The following is a 15204-nucleotide window of genomic DNA, read 5'->3' as shown; positions in this document are numbered from 1 at the left end:
GGGTCTGGGGGTGCGGTGGGGGGGACGGGGGCGCTGCTGGAGGGGCGGGACGGCGTGGGACCGGGACGAGGGTCCCAGCCCGGGAGAACCCCCCCTCAGCCCAGCCCAAGCCGCTGCCCCCTTCCCCTTTGATCTGCACCTTCTCCTCCCTTACCCGGGGACGCCCTGCCTTCCACTGTCGGGGCCGGACTCGAGCCGGCATCCGAATAGCGTCTCTCAAAGCAGCTGGGGCAGCAGGGGCCGCCGCCCAGCAGGGCATAACGCCCCCCGCCCAAGGGCCCGGCGCAGTCCTGGCAGCAGAAGTGGTTCTCGTGCCAGCGCCGTCCCTCGGCCTCGGTGCAGCGGCGGGAGAAGATCAGCTGGGAGAGGGAGAGGGGAACGGCTCATTCATTCATTCACTCATTCATTCATCCAGTAACCACGCCTTATACCCAGTTGACGCTAAAGCACGTCTACAGACATTCCCATTTGATCTACTCAACCACTCTCGGATGCGGGGAGGGCTGATTGGCTTAGCCAGGATCCCCCAGCTAGCAGGTGGCACAGCCTGAAGAAGTGCGACCTGGGTCTCCTGGACGCCCAACCCAGGGTTCCGTGCAGCCTCTTGTGCGGACATTGAGGGAGTTCCTCGCAGGAGCAGGCCCAGCACTGGGCACCCGACGTACTGAGATGAACGTCTGTCTAAGAGTTCCCGCTGTGGAGAAGTCCTCTCAGTCCAAGAAAATTTGGGAGACTCTGCTTGCGGTGAGGGAGGGCACAAAGGCAACGAGTCCCAGGTGCCCAGAGCTCAAGTCAGAGCAAAGGGAATACAAAGTTCCCAGGCTGGTTCCTAGTTCTCTGGTCCCCACTCCGTGGTACTGGAAGAGGTGTCCCGTTGCATCTGCCGCGTTGGACCCTGGGCAGACCCCCTCCAGCCCCTCCCCTCGAGGCTGTACCTGGTCACAAGCCGGGCAGCGCGGCCGCAGCAGCTCTGCGTGATGACGGCCGCAGTAGAGACGCCCATCGTGGTAGAAGTAGATGAGATTTATCAGGGCCTGGCCACAGGCCTGGCAGGCAAAGCAAGCCCGGTGCCAGCAGCGCTGCTCTCCTGCCCGAGCTGTGAACACTCCGTACTCCCCTGGCCTCAGCCGCTCCCTGCACTGCGGGGTGCGGGTGCTGCGCTGGTCAGAGGCCACACCACCCTCCTACCTTCTCTCCTGGCTCTTCCATCCCAGCCTCAACCTAACTGTTCTCCCCATATTCTGGCTAGCCCACCTCCACTGCAGGCTCCACGAAGAACCCCTAAATTTGGTTTCCCTTTTTCCTAAGCTTTGCCAAACTGTCAATCCCCAAACCCCTTTTCCCCCTCCAGAGTCCCAGAAGCCAGCCCCTTCTGAAGAAGTGAGAGGGCAAAGAGGAGGAAGGGGAATATTGGGGGGAGGGTGCTACATACCTTTTCACAGGTGCATTCTTCAAACTTGGGAGGTACTAGGCGGGCCACCCCCTGTCCCAGGGCCTCCCGCCTCCGCTGGGCACAGAAGAGCCGCAGCTCAGCCAGCTCCTCCTCCCCAGGGGCCAGGCAATAGCGCTCCTGCAGAAACAGAGGTCCACTGTGACCGGGAGAGCCCCAGCAGGCAACGCTGGAGTTTGGCTGGAGAGGGGAGGTTTAGCTGCTGGGTCAAAGGAAGGTTGTGAAACCTCAGGGAGGTGCAGGAGATAACAGCACAGAAGGGTACTGAGGAGAGGGAAGGAGGGAAAGAACTGGCATAAGTCCACCTCCGTCTCACTCCCCCCACCCCAGGAATGGTGATCGCTCAGGTCCTGACAGCCCTACTGTACTTAGCCCATCTCCGTATATTTAGATCCTGGCTCCCAATGAGCTGTAGCTTAATATCACTTCCCACTGTATTTTCCCTATTTATTCCATATTCTCCTGCCTCGCCTCCCCAGCTGAACTGTAAGCCTTTAGACTGGGCACACAGAGGCCCTCAATAAATACTTAACCACCATACTCTCTACATTTGTACATTCCATTATCAGTTTCAAAAGCTGGTCATGTCCATTTTCTCATTTGCTCTTCAACTAAGCATTGTGGTGGGCAGAGCAGATGTTACTGCACCCATTATGTAGTTGTGAAAGCTCAGGCTGGGGGTGGGGGATGACTTCCCCCAATTAGTGGCCAAGCTAGGCCTTAAATGCATGTCCCCTGCCTTTTGGACCAAACTTCTTCCCATGGTAAGTAAAGAAAGGGAGGCAAGAGAGAGGAAAGCTGGGGAGAGGGAGACCCACATCGCTGTCCTGCGGAGGGAGCTGCTGCAGGAGGGTCCGGAGTCCAGGCCAGCTGGGGGCTTGGTTGGTGTCCAGGCCAGGGTTCCCCAAGCTCAGGACTTCAGGATCCTGAGGAAACGCAGCAAAAGGAGAGAAGCAGAGCTCGGCTTTTCCTTCCTTCCCCTTGTTTCCTTCCCTCTTCATTGCCACCTCTTCACCAATCTGGAACAACATCCAAGCACACCCCTCCATTTGGAGGATCCCCCTTCAAGATCACAAGGACAACTGATCCACTCCCATGTTTATGGTCTGATTGAGGCAGGTCAGGGGGGGCACACTGCAAAACAGCTTCCTTCTTATGCTTGAAATCACCCCTTTCACTCCTTAGGGGCAAAGTCCCTAGGTTCTGCTTTGACAACACAGACCCCCTAGGAGAGTATTCATGTATTCATGTGGATAAGCTTAAAGAAGTTGAACCCCTGTGTCCTGAGAGGGCTGTAGGGACAAGGATTCCTGCAAAGAGAAGGGGCTGCAAGAAGTTGGGCACAAAGGCTAACTACCTCCCACTTGGTGGAAATGGGAAGAGGTCCAAAGGATGGAGGGGATGTTGGTCTCAGAGGGAAGGGCAGGACCCCTACCACCTGAGCAGAGGTTTCCTCAGGGTCCTCCTCTGGCACGTGACCTGGATTGCTGTCTGAGTTGACTGGTGGATTTGGCTCCGGAGGGGTCAGCCTCTCCCCTCGGTGGGGCGAGCCAGAGTTCAGCAGTGACATTGGTGGCAAAGTCTGCACAGAAAACAAGACGCCTCCCATTTATTGGGCCACGACAGTGTGCTAGGCAGGCTAAATGCTTTCTGGGCGTTATCTCCTTCAGTCCTCCCAACAGCTATGTGAATCAGGTGGTATTCTTATCACCGTTTTACAGATGGCCCAATTGAGGCTTGGAAGGCGTACATGGTCTGCCCAAGGTCACACAGCTAGTAAATGGCAGAGCCAGATCTTGAGGCCAAACCTTTCAGCTCCAGAGTTTCTGAAGCTCAAACTCGGGGGTCTCCCAAGATTGGGATGGAGGAAACAGGAGGCCTATAGTGGAAGGAGAGGGCATTTTGCCTTTCTGGTGAGCCCTTGGGTAGACTGGCCCCTTGTTCTCCACCTCCCCTGCCATAGCTCCCACCACTTCTCACTGTGCACTCAGCAGCACCCAGTGAACCTACTTCCTCACCTCTCCCTGCTTTTCCTGCTGTAGGCTTGGGCTGGGTGAAAGGATCACTTCACCGGGAGGCCCTTCTCAGCCTATCCAGCCTATACCAACTCTCCTTTCCCTGAGCTCCAGAAATAAGTACAGTGGGTGCCCCAAGATTTAGCACCTAATGTTTCTCTTTGCTCCCTGTGTCTCTCTCAGCTCCTCATCTAGTCTATCAGCTCCTCCAGGACAGACAAAATCCTGTGCTTCTATCTTCTATCTCTAGTGGCAACTTCATTGGATAATTCTAAGTGCATCTCTTCAGCCCTCCTCTGGGCAAGCCCTGGTATGGCCACAGTATCTTGGGGATAGGAGGTGACTACTGAAGTAGAAAAGGGATGGGCCCTGCCCTCAAGGAGCTCATAGTCTACTGGGTAAGGCACAGATGAAACCAGGCAGGATGGGGCCAGGGTTCTGGGCAGATATACATAGCACCCTAGGAAGAAAAACAAAACAGAGTAAACTTTTCTAGAATGTTTACCCTGTGCCAGGGACTTTTCCAGCATGTTATATAATATAGTCCATCTTCACAACAACCCTGTGAGGTAGTTTCTATTATCCCATTTTACAGTTGAAACAAACAGGTTAAACTTGCCTGAGGTCACATTAGAAGGCTAAGGGAAGCTTTAGAGGAGGAGGTTGCCTTTGAGAGCTGGGTTGGATTCTAACGGCAGCTGGGCACAGGAGGGCATCACCAAATCCCTGGCCTCTATAAGACCCAGCTTTGGGGCTGGGAACAAGGTTTGGACTGTGACAATTATAGTGTTTCCCAGCCCGGAGCCCTGCCCTGTGCCACCCTTCCCTGCTTCCTGGCTCCACACCCATCTGCTTCCTTCCTGTTCTGTCCCTCAGATCAGGTTTCCTGTGGAAGGCAGCCAGGATGGGCTGTTCACACCCAGGGCCAGGAGTAGCCACTTCCCCTGAGGCTCCAGGAGGCAAGAGATGCTTGGGGGAGGGGGTGGGCATCGAAGCAGGGTATCTGGGGCCCCAGAGGAAACTTGCACCCCTCTTCCAGATTAGTTCTAGTTTGCATGAAGTCAGCCCACACAGGAACAACACTCAGAAATCAGTCTTCACCCTTCACCCTCATCCCCCCAGGGAGGCATAACTCCACATCCACTTAGCACTGGACCCCACTTACGTGCTGGATTCCTTCCAGAATTCCCCTCCCCCCTTACAAAAGGGACAAGACTGAACCCCCTCCCCGCCCCCCGCGCAGGTGTAACCAGTCTCAGGAGTTCTACCTTCCCAACCCACCCCTGCCCTGAAGGGCAGAGTCTAGGGATTGGGAAGTGGCGGGGGAGGGGGAGGGTGTAAGGGATGGAAGGTTTCCCGGGACAGTGAGAGGAAGGAGAAGAGAAGTGTCTGGTCCCGCCAAGTGCCCTCTCGACAGATCCCCGGTTTTTTCTTGGGCATGTGGGGCCCACCTCCGAAACGGGAAGCGGTGTGGTTCCCGAGTCACCTGGGGTTCCCAGTCTGGCTGCTGGGAGTTTAGGGGAAGGGAAGGAACTCCGCCGGGGTCTCACCCTCGCTGCGTGCTGTTGTCCGGGCAGTTCTGGACAGACCCTGCCGTCAGGCCCTTCACCCAGTTCCCCCACTCTCGGGTCTCGATACCCGCCTCTGCCCGCCCCGGGAGCGCGCCTTCCGCTCCCACGCCCCCCGCGGGCCCTGCCAGCCCCTCCGGGGCTGGTAGAGCCGGACGGGGGGCGGGGCCTAGAGCTGCCGACTGAAGAAAAGCATTTGAGGGATCTCGGGCGGAAAGTGTGCAGGTTCCACTGCCTCCGTGCCCATGGGCTTAGCACTGGGACCGCGTCTCGGCGGGCGCGGAGCAGACCCTCGGGAGCCATCGTTCTGCCGGGTCCTCAAGCACTCGCGGAACAGAACGCCTTTCGGAGCCCTTAGGTCCCCCCAGACCTTCCTTCTGGTCTCCTGGCCCCGTAAATCTGTCTCTAAGCCCCCAGAACCACCCCACCCCCACCCCCGGACACACCTTCATGTGTCCTGGAGCCCTCAGAACCCCTCACTCCTGCAAATTCCCCTGATACGCTCACAGAGCACCATTCTCTCCTGGATGCCCCCAAATGCTTCCACCGCCCTGAAATTCCTCTGAGTCTTCATGCCCCCCATTCTCCTTGCACCGTGCTCAAGTCCAAAAAATTTGTCCACATTTCCCTGATCCCTCTCATACGTTTTGAGTCCCTATAACCTCAAACTCCCACCCCCAATCCACACCTGTCTCAGACCAGCGACCCCTCCTCCTCCCACCCGATGTAACCCCCCTCATTGGGCTGTCGTGATATGTCCTGGTATCTTAAAGAGAAGTGAAGGGGACAGGAAAAGGTGCAGCGCCCTCCCCCATCTTGCACCCTGTAGTTCTTGGCTTCACCCCCAGACTCCCTGTTGGTGGCTCAAGCCCCAGTATTTACCCAGCTGTCTGCCTTTAGGCTGTGCATACCTTCCTCATCCTGCTGCCCCCTTCCAGAGAGTAAGCCAGACCAAGAGGGTAGGGGTCCTTTTACCTGGGAAGTGTCCAAGGATGCAGAGCACCAGGGGCCCTGGGAAATGACGTTGTTTTTCCAGAGCAGGAGGGTGGGATTTCAAGGATCTCCAGGGTACTGGCTTGTCGACTCGTCCATCTAGGGCTCAGATTACTGAAATTTTGATTGATTGTTAGCATTTATGTTAACTTTTAGGCCTTTCAGAGTTTGGAGAACAGAAAATCTATCAAGCTTCCACGTGTGAGATTGAAGGAGCTTGTCCTAGAGGAGGAAAATGTTGATTTAGCTATGTTTGTCCTACAAACTTACCTCTAAAGGTTATTGGAGCTAGAAGTTCCACAGTTGACAGATGTTTCCCTTCAAAACTAAGGCCTTGGGGTGGGAGTTGGGGGTGGTGATGGAGAATCTACTTGGCAGACTCTCCCAGATACTTTGTAACAATAAAAAAGACTACTGGTTTCCTGAATCTTAAGCCATTGCTCTTTCTAATACATCTTAGTGTCCTTTTGAGAAAGCTCTCTGTAGAGTTCAAGTTCTCAGCAAAGGTAAGGTGGTGATCTTGGTATCGGTTTTAACAGGATTCAGGTGGGGTCTAGAGGTGACTTAAAATGTCCTGGGCTGCCTCAGACTTCAAAGTCACTGATGCAAGGGGAGTCTGTCCCTCTCAGGGCCTATGGGGCTTAGAATTTGTGGTCCCTTTGCTCTTGATCTCACTTCCTTCATTGGTGTTTCTATCCCATTAGGGCTGGAACAGATATCCAGGTGGGATGGACTGACGGCAAGTCAGTTTCATTAACAATTGGGGGTGAGAATGGAAGGTTTCCACTAACCTGTGGTCTCTGTCTCCTATGCTAGGTGAGCCCCAGGTGTGTCCCAGGGAGATCCAGGTGACTTCTCTGCAGACTGCTTGCCATGACACCCCACCAAGAACAGGGGGAATAAAGTGGGGGTCCTTCCCCATGCCCCTCCCATGGTCAGCTCCCCGATGGCCTGGGTGAGGTGAGAGCTGCGTATAGGAGCCACTTTTCTGGAGTTTTCCAAGTTGAGAGGAGTAGAGGGTGCAAGTCAGCATTGCTCAAGGCTTTACACTTTCAGCAGGAGTTCTAGAAGGATATCTAATCCTGCTGATTCATTTCTTGCAGAAAGTTGCAAACCCATAATTTCTGGTTGGGAATCGGCCCATGTGTTTGCTTGCTCCCTTAGGTCACTGTAGCCTGGTGGTATCACCTCCATCCTAGGCACAGGCCCAACTGTTGTGACCTCTAATTCGAGTGCCATAATCCTTGAGGAACAATCCAGATATTAAGGCCTCTGTTCTCCCCTTTGGACAAAGGGGAGCAAACCAAGCGTTTCTTTTTTTAATGAAGAAATACCAACTCAAGGTTATCAAAGTAGTGCTCTGTTTTAAATGTTCAGTCTTCTGAGTGTATCTCTTGACCATAACGTAACATCTCATTTGAAGAGAACATCAAAAAGATAAATTTGAGGTGGATGTTGGGATGGTGGTGAGGAAAGAAAAGAGAGGATTTGGATGATGTGGGAGGAGTGAAGTGGAAAAGGAGGAACAAGGAGAAAGGTCCAGGCCAAAGTGTCTGGGACTCCCAACTACAGTTTCTTCACTGAATCTGGAGGAGGGCACTGGGCTGGCACCCAACTCCTGATGCAGGTCACTTCATCTGGGTCCCTACTTTTAACCATGCTTTTCCTGCTGCCCAGGCTGCCCTTCCCTATCATTACATCAGTCAGAATCCTACATACTTCTCAAGGTCCAGATCAAAAGTTGCCCCTAAGAAGCTCTCTCCATCCCCCCATCAGCATTAATCCTTAACACGTCCTAACTTGAATTAATGTTTATCCAGTGTGTGTCTGGCCCTGGATTGAGAACGTGAATTCCTTGAGGGAGGGACTGTGAGTCTTAGACAGAGTAGGTGATCAAAACGAGGTGATTCGGCCAGAGTTCCCCAGAGCAGGGCTTTTGGGAGCTGACCTCGATGACCTTCCCGTCCCTTGTGTTTTTCCCTAGGGCGGGCCGGCTGCTCTGACACCATGGGGAGCTGCTGCAGCTGCCTGAACAGAGACAGCATCCCAGACAACCACCCCAGCAAGTTCAAGGTACCCACAGCCCCCTCCTCTCCCACATTCCCAGCACGGCCTCCTGGGCTCGGCCCGCGCTGTCGAGTTGCCTCAGCCTCCCTAGAGAAGGTGAAATGACTGGCTGAGGTTGTGGGCTTCGCAAGCTCAGGACCTCTGAGCAGTACCAAGGAGAACGGGCTCAGGCCACTGCCTTTTTTGTGGCTCTTGGTATTCCTAAGAATGGAGAAATGCTGCAATAGAGTAGCAGAGACTGTGCTTTCAGAATGTTCACTCCTGTCAGTGTATCTTTGTAACTTTACATTATAACTTTTCGGAGAAAACAACAAAAGTCTGTATTTGTGAATTAACATGTGTCAAGTATTTCAAACAGTGCTTAACACGTGTTAAGCACAGTGTTAGTGTTTGCTGTTTGCTTTGGGAAGCTGAGGCGGGGCCCAGTGGACCTGTGTGCACCCCCGCCTTGCTCCTTCCACCTCCCTGTAGGGGGCGCACCCTCCTCACCCCGGCATCTTGAGGCCCAGGTTTCTCCTGCTCACCAGAAGAGGGAGCCCTCAGCAAGGTCCTGCGGTTGGGGAGGTGGTGGAGGCCTTTATATTTGTTCTGCTTGGGTTTGACTCTCCCAGGGTCTTAAGATTTTGAACTTACAATAGAACCTCTTCTCCCACTTCTCCCATTAACATCTGGACCATTTGGGGTCATCTAACTTTGCACGTCTAACCATCTGACCTTGGGGGTCGACTAGCCACCCCTCCCCTCACTGCCCAGATGACAAAACTAAGGCCTAGGGAACTGTAGTGGGTCAGTGGCACTGCTTCATCCGTGTCCCGGTAATCGTGTGGCATTCCCAGTGGCTCACGGACCTGGACACGCTTGTTGGACTCACCCATTAACCCTTCTGTCCCCTGCCCCTGCCAGGTGACGAATGTGGATGATGAGGGGGTGGAGCTGGGCTCCGGAGTGATGGAGCTGACTCAGAGCGAGCTGGTGCTGCACCTGCATCGGCGCGAGGCTGTCCGCTGGCCTTACCTCTGCCTGCGGCGCTATGGCTACGACTCCAACCTCTTCTCTTTTGAGAGTGGCCGCCGGTGTCAGACTGGCCAGGGTGAGTACCAGCCCCTGCCTCACGCTGGGATGGGGGCTTGTGCGCCTGGGACAGGTATTGGGGCTGGAAGTCGTAGCTTGAGGGACAGTGGGGAAGTCTGTCCACTTGGCAGGTGTTGCCCAGAGAAGGGAAGGGTCGTGGCCAAGAGCACACAGAACTAAGTGGACTCCCAGGCCAGTGCTTTTTCTCTTCGATCATTGCAACAACTCCGGCCTGGGTGGCTCTGTGAGGTCATTTGTTGCACAGCCCATGGGAAGGAGCCAGTGCTCCCAGACCTGGGAAAGCAAGCGATTCCTCCTCCCTCTCTTACTCTAGTTTCAGGGTCCCTCTTGCCCCCTAAGTAGGAACAAACTGAGCCCCAAGTCATATACCCTGGTTCCTGTGTATAATGAAAGGTCAGGCAAGAGCTCTGGCTGCCTTGGGGCTGTGTGGCGTGGGAATGATAGATTTGGGGAGGTCCGTGGTATACAGAGTAACCCTCAAGAGGTTAATCTTTGTCTCCTGTCCCCTGTGGGTGGTGCAGTGTGATGTATTCTGCCTTCTTCCCCTTTCTCCCTGAAGCCAGAGGTCAGGGAGGGGTGGGCTGCTCCATGAAGTCAAGGCCGGGGCCAGCCAGGGCTCTTTGAAGGGGTCACATGGTCTGGGCCTTCCCTGAGGACACAGGCCTAAGCTCTGCTAGAAGGAATGCCACAAGGGATTGTGTTCAATGCAGTGCGGAGGTGTGACTGCAGGGATGGAATGAGCAAAGCTCCTCTGATGAGGCCACCAACACAACAGTGTGTTTCTGCGGTTGTACTGGCTGGGGGAGCCCTCCCCTCTGTGCACCTTACCTTTGGAACTCATGAGGCAGAAGCAGTTAACGCTGGCTGAGCAGAGAGAGGGGAGGAAGGGGCCTCTCTGCCCCCGGTGGTGATTAACCCACACTGGAGATCCCAGAAGAGCTCCCTAGGCCCCGACACAGCGTTCTTCTAAAACTCCAGGCTTTCCTAACCTTTTCTAAGCTCTTGACATATCTTGGAATGAGCTATAATAAATAGAACAGAATGAGGAAAGAATAGCCCTATTTCTTCCCCTCCTTTCTATCCTTCTCATCCCATTCCTGCAGACCTCATACCCCAACCTAGTTTGCCTTGTTTGGAACATGCCCATGTACATCCCAAGTGGCTTCCCCTGAGTCTTGGGTCCCACTGTTACACAGGGGGAGTGCAGAATCCCAGGCCGGCCCAACACCCCAAGAGCATCTTTGGATCCCCGGAGTCATGTGTGCTCAGCCCAGTCCTGCTGTGGCAGGACCGTGAGTTGCTGCCTTAGAGTTTGAGGGGCTGTAAGGCTGGCTGCGTGGAGGAGCCACGTGGTTGCCTTGCCATATTTGTCCTTTAGCTAGTCAGCCCATCCTTCCTTTCTGCACCAGACTTCAAGCTCCATAAGGCCAGGGGCCTATACACTGTAGACAGTCACTCTCTGGCCTGGCACTGGACTAAGTATGCAGTGAATAAGCAGTGAACAGGATAGGCCCTCCCACCCTCAAAGAGCTTAGAGGCTGTTGGGCACAGAGCTGAGGGCTGGCGCCCTGGCGGAGCTCATTTTTCTGGGGAGTAAGGGGCGGCGTGTGAGGTGGAATGGCCACTCATCTGACACTGTCCCTTCCGCTTTGATTTTTTACTTCGCTTCCCTTCACCCTGGCGCACACACATCCTTATGAAAAGGATTTAACCTCGGAGGAATGTAGCTGAAGTATTAGATCTTAAGATGGTGGTAATGGATAGAGTGTGTTAGGGTGGGCCGCGGGGGCCTGGGGCCAGCTCCTCCTGTGGCTCTTAGACTTTGGAGGGTGCTGGGGAGAATGCTCAGTGTGAGGGCCTCTCCCACCCCTCTGCAGGCCTGGGACTGGAGGTCAGGGACTTGTCTTGAGCTCTGTGCATCTGTTCAGCCTCTCTAGTCCTTCCCTTTAGGACACAGGGTCAGAGGAGCCTCATTTCTTCCTCTCCTTCTTCAGGGATATTTGCATTTAAGTGTTCCCGGGCCGAGGAAATCTTCAATCTCCTCCAGGATCTGATGCAGTGCAACAGCATCAATGTGATGGAAGAGCCAGTCATCATCACCCGCAACAGCCACCCGGCTGAGCTCGACCTCCCTCGGGCCCCCCAGCCTCCCAGTGGTGAGGAGACCCCCCCACCGCCTCAGCACCCCAGTGCACACGCACACGCACGCACAAGCGTAGCCCCAGGAAGCACCAGTCTTGTAGGCATGAGTCAGGCAGGCAGGCGAGGGGATGGCTGGGTGAGCCAGGCTTCCAGGACCGCCATCCATCATCCGACGACTCCTAGGGATGGATAAGTCCTGGCCTGGGCCAGTCAGGTGACTCAAGCGGAGGCTGGGGAGTCCAGGGCCTTGTATTGATGGATGGTCGGGGAACAGACAGGAAGACATTGGGTTTCCATGGAAACGGCAGTCTGGAGCTGTTTTGCTTCCTTCCTCCTGGCTACTGGATCATACGCGTATACCTTTCCTGATGGCTTATGCAGGCATCTCTGCCCACAGCTGTCTGGAGAGGTTCCCACAATTTCTGCTTGTTCATTCACTGAATCACACTGAGCACCTGCTCCGTGTCTGGCACTCCATCGGCTGGCCCGTGGGGGACAGAAGAAATAGGAACACAGTCCTCGATTTCGAGGGGCTTCCCTGGAGCTCAGTGGCAGAGCTGGAATGAGGTGAAGGGTCGGTCCAGTGACGACAAGGTGTACCTTAAGTGTTTCAGATAAGGCTGTGATGGGGAAGTGGGGTTCAAGCGGAGCTGTGAGGGAAAGGGCAGGGTTTGGAGAACAGATACAAGGTGAAGATAAGGGGGGACTGCCAGTTCAGCGGGGCTGACCCCCTGGGGGCCTTGGGAGTGTCTCCCCTCCACTTGGAGGAGTCCCGGGATGCCACACACACGGTTGCAGGTAGTTGCCAGGTGGTTTAAGGACCCCCTTGTCTCCCGTGTGCCCAGCTCTAGGCTACACCGTCTCCAGCTTCTCCAATGGCTTCCCTGGCTGCCCGGGAGAGGGTCTGCGATTCTCAGTGCCCCGGCGCCCCTCGACAAGCAGCCTGCAACACCCCTCGTTTGGGGAGGAGTCCACCCATGCCCTCATTGCTCCCGATGAGCAGGTGAGCAAGTGTCTGCCCGGCGTCTTCCTGTGGGTCTGGGTGGGGGTGGGGCATCGGGAAATATGGCACCTCCTCCCAGTGAGGATCACGAGAGGGAAGAAAGTTGATAGAGTCCCTTCCTGTCCCGAGAAAGGGAGGCAGCTTCCCTGGAAGGCTAGGAGGACAAGGAAGAGGAGGAGGCTGCAGCTCCTTCTCCCTGTGCTTCTCTTCTCTCACCCTGTCCCCTGTTCTCTCCTTCCTCTCTGCCCTCGGACCCTCCTGCTCTTGGACTCTTTCCCCCCAGTCCCACACCTACGTCAACACGCCAGCCAGTGAGGATGAGCGCCGCAGGAGCCGGCACTGCCTGCAGCCCCTGCCTGAGGGCCGGGCGCCCCTTGCCCCGCAGGCCTGTGGCCCCGAACAGCGGGACCCGCAGGTGTTCCTGCAGCCGGGCCAAGTGAAGTTCGTGTTGGGCCCCACCCCGGCTCGGCGGCACATGACCAAGTGCCAAGGCCTCTGCCCCAGCCTGCATCACCCGCTCCACCACGACAATAACAACGGGGGCCCTTCCGAGTGCCCAGCCCGGCCCAAGTGCACCTACGAGAACGTCAGTGGGGGGCTGCGGCTGGGGGCAGGCTGGAGACTGAGCCCGGAGGAGCCGGGCTGGAATGGCCTCGCCCAGCGCCGGGCCGCGCTGCTGCACTACGAGAACCTGCCCTCCCTGCCCCCCGTGTGGGAGAGCCAGGCCCAGCAGCTGGGGGAGGAGGCCGGGGATGACGGAGACTCGAGGGACGGGCTTACACCCTCCTCCAACGGCTTCCCTGAAGGCGAGGAGGACGAGACCCCACTGCAGAAGCCCACCAGCACCCGGGCTGCCCTCCGCAGCCACGGCAGCTTTCCTGTGCCGCTGACCCGCCACCGAGGCTCCGCGAGGGTCTTCAACTTTGATTTCCGCAGGCCGGGCCCCGAGCCCCCCAGGCAGCTCAACTACATCCAGGTGGAGCTGAAGGGCTGGGGTGGAGACCGCCCCAAGGGGTCCCAGAACCCCTCAGCCCCCCGAGCCCCTGTGCCCACCACGCACCCTGCCCGCAGCTCAGACTCCTATGCTGTGATTGACCTCAAAAAGACAGTGGCCATGTCCAACCTGCAGAGGGCTCTGCCCCGCGACGATGGCACCGCCAGGAAAACCCGGCACAACAGCACCGACCTGCCTCTGTAGGGACGTCCCTCCACCCGCCTGGCAGCCTCCGCCTCCTGCTCCTGTGCTCCGAACCCGCACGCCCGGGGTTGGGGTTGCTTCGCAGAAGGGCCTGCACTGGCCGGAGTCCCCAAAGGTATCAGCCACTGAGTCTCCCGGTCTCCTCTACGAGTCGGGGGGACAGAAGAGGGTGACCAGGTGAGGAGGGAGCCACGACGTAAACTGTGAAGGGCCCCGTGATTGCGTTTCGCACCCTCTCGTTATGTCATCTGTCTCGTCTGTCGTCTGTGTGTTTTTTTGGTTGAAATTTGGAAACATTTTGTACCTGTTGATTTTATTTATCAGTTTATTTTTCTATTTATTGTTTTAAATGTAATTTAACATATTTATTATTAATATAATTATTTTTAAATTCTGACTTGGTGGATGATGTCGAATTCTTAGGGAGTCTTTCCTGGCATGGTGCTGGTGTGGGAGTCAGGGAGGCCTAACAGAGGTAGGGGTTTCACTCTGGGAAATTTGGGGTGACTGTGGTTTTTGTGACAAGTCATGGCCATTTCTTTTTCTCCTCTGAGAAGCTGCGGCCCAGACTGAAAGTTGCCAGGGGTGGCTGCTCTGTCAAAGTAAGGTGACAGGACAGCTAGAGTCCTAGATGCAGAAAGGGGAGCTGTAAGGAAAGCTACCCTGATGAGATAAAACCCTGACTCTCTGAGGTTGGCAATGTGTGGGGGAAATTGGGTAGGGGGCCCCTACACCAGATTCACCTCTGGAATCCCTCACTGAGTCTCCCTTCTGCCACCAGGTGGGTCCCATTGGGTACTTAGCTGCTCTCCTGTACCACCTTGGTCCAAAGGTGGGCCCTGGATCCTCTTTCGGCACCGTCAACATGGCAAGGTCAAGATTAGAACCTTTAAACAGGGCTTTAATAAAAGCCCAGGAAGAGCAAAAAACAAAAGGGGAAAAACAGTGTAATATGTAAGTGAATAATCTGACTTACAAAGTGGGCCTTTCCCAGAGAAGTACTCCCCGGGAATGGCCTCTGTGGGGCCCCTCTGACCTACTGCAGGGGTGGTCCCCTGACAGAGCCACCACATCTGAACGCCTGCCTGGGAGCCCGGGGTCTGTACAGGGCTGCACACACCACCCACCCAGGGCTGTGGTTGCGGAAGCTCCCCTTCCCTGTCCGGAGGCTGCCTCTTTTCTCTCCCTCCTCCCACCAGCCTCCCTGCCTCAAGACTCCCAGGTCCCAACCCCCTGAACGGTTAATCTCCCGGAAATCCAGTGTCTGCGGTGAGGCACTCAGGGCCTTGGTGAGGAGTAGGACAAGCCTTCTTGTCTCTGGTCACATTTTGTACCCCAGCTCCCTGCCCTGTGGAGCGAGCAGACCTGTCCTCCACACCAAGGAAACAGGCCAGGGTGGGGCCCACCCAATTCCCTTCTCCTCCTGCTGTCTTACCACTGCCTGGGCCTCAATTCTGGGAGCGCCCTTTCCCCTGGGCAGGGATTAGACCAACCGGCTTCCAGACCCCCGCGACCTTGGGTGTCACTCTGTTCAGGAAATGGGCAAAGAGGACCGGCTACAGAGGATGTGAGAGGCCCTTCACCTGGGGCCCAGTAGGGTCCCAGGGTACAGCTGGCACCAAACCCTTCTCTCCTTTACATGCTTTTGATCTCTGGACCAGAGGAATCACCTGCGG

At 55.9% G+C, this 15204-nt stretch overlaps 2 protein-coding genes across 6 annotated transcripts in view; one reads left to right on the top strand and one right to left on the bottom strand.

Annotated features, from left to right (window-relative positions):
* PRICKLE4 (prickle planar cell polarity protein 4) overlaps window positions 1-5320 on the bottom strand; it is a 5945-nt gene extending 625 nt beyond the window's left edge. The window contains exons 1-6 of one of the 5 annotated variants that reach the window (XM_024766144.1): window positions 4917-5320; window positions 2886-3032; window positions 2269-2469; window positions 1433-1570; window positions 936-1139; window positions 155-359 (exon numbers count right to left, since the gene is read on the bottom strand). In XM_024766144.1, coding sequence (XP_024621912.1) covers window positions 155-359; window positions 936-1139; window positions 1433-1570; window positions 2269-2469; window positions 2886-3020 — 883 coding nt within the window. In that variant the 5' untranslated portion in view covers window positions 3021-3032; window positions 4917-5320. Of the gene's footprint in view, window positions 1-154; window positions 360-935; window positions 1140-1432; window positions 1571-2268; window positions 2470-2885; window positions 3941-4916 lie in introns of those variants that run through there. The other 4 variants (XM_024766141.1, XM_024766143.1, XM_024766140.1 and 1 more) reach the window with 4 other exon arrangements.
* Window positions 5321-6890: 1570 nt separating this feature from the next.
* FRS3 (fibroblast growth factor receptor substrate 3) lies at window positions 6891-13925 on the top strand. The gene is made up of 6 exons (XM_024766187.1): window positions 6891-6986; window positions 8011-8099; window positions 8997-9183; window positions 11180-11341; window positions 12173-12330; window positions 12614-13925. Exons 2-6 carry the CDS (start codon window positions 8034-8036, stop codon window positions 13526-13528), a joined length of 1488 nt encoding a protein of 495 aa, XP_024621955.1. The 5' UTR covers window positions 6891-6986; window positions 8011-8033; the 3' UTR covers window positions 13529-13925.
* The last annotated feature ends 1279 nt before the right edge of the window (window positions 13926-15204 follow it).

This window comes from Neophocaena asiaeorientalis, unplaced genomic scaffold (assembly GCF_003031525.2).
Source record: "Neophocaena asiaeorientalis asiaeorientalis breed wild unplaced genomic scaffold, Neophocaena_asiaeorientalis_V1.1 scaffold46, whole genome shotgun sequence".
Taxonomy (NCBI): domain Eukaryota; kingdom Metazoa; phylum Chordata; class Mammalia; order Artiodactyla; family Phocoenidae; genus Neophocaena; species Neophocaena asiaeorientalis.
This window is presented reverse-complemented; position numbering and strand designations above follow the sequence as displayed.

Bases quoted from the DNA above. Each gene is read 5' to 3' on its own strand.
- FRS3 (XM_024766187.1), top strand. From the start codon at position 8,034: ATGGGGAGCTGCTGCAGCTGCCTGAACAGAGACAGCATCCCAGACAAC. The intron at 9,184-11,179 runs GTGAGTACCAGC...CTCCTTCTTCAG, and splicing joins CCGGTGTCAGACTGGCCAGG to GGATATTTGCATTTAAGTGT. The intron at 12,331-12,613 runs GTGAGCAAGTGT...CTTTCCCCCCAG, and splicing joins TCATTGCTCCCGATGAGCAG to TCCCACACCTACGTCAACAC.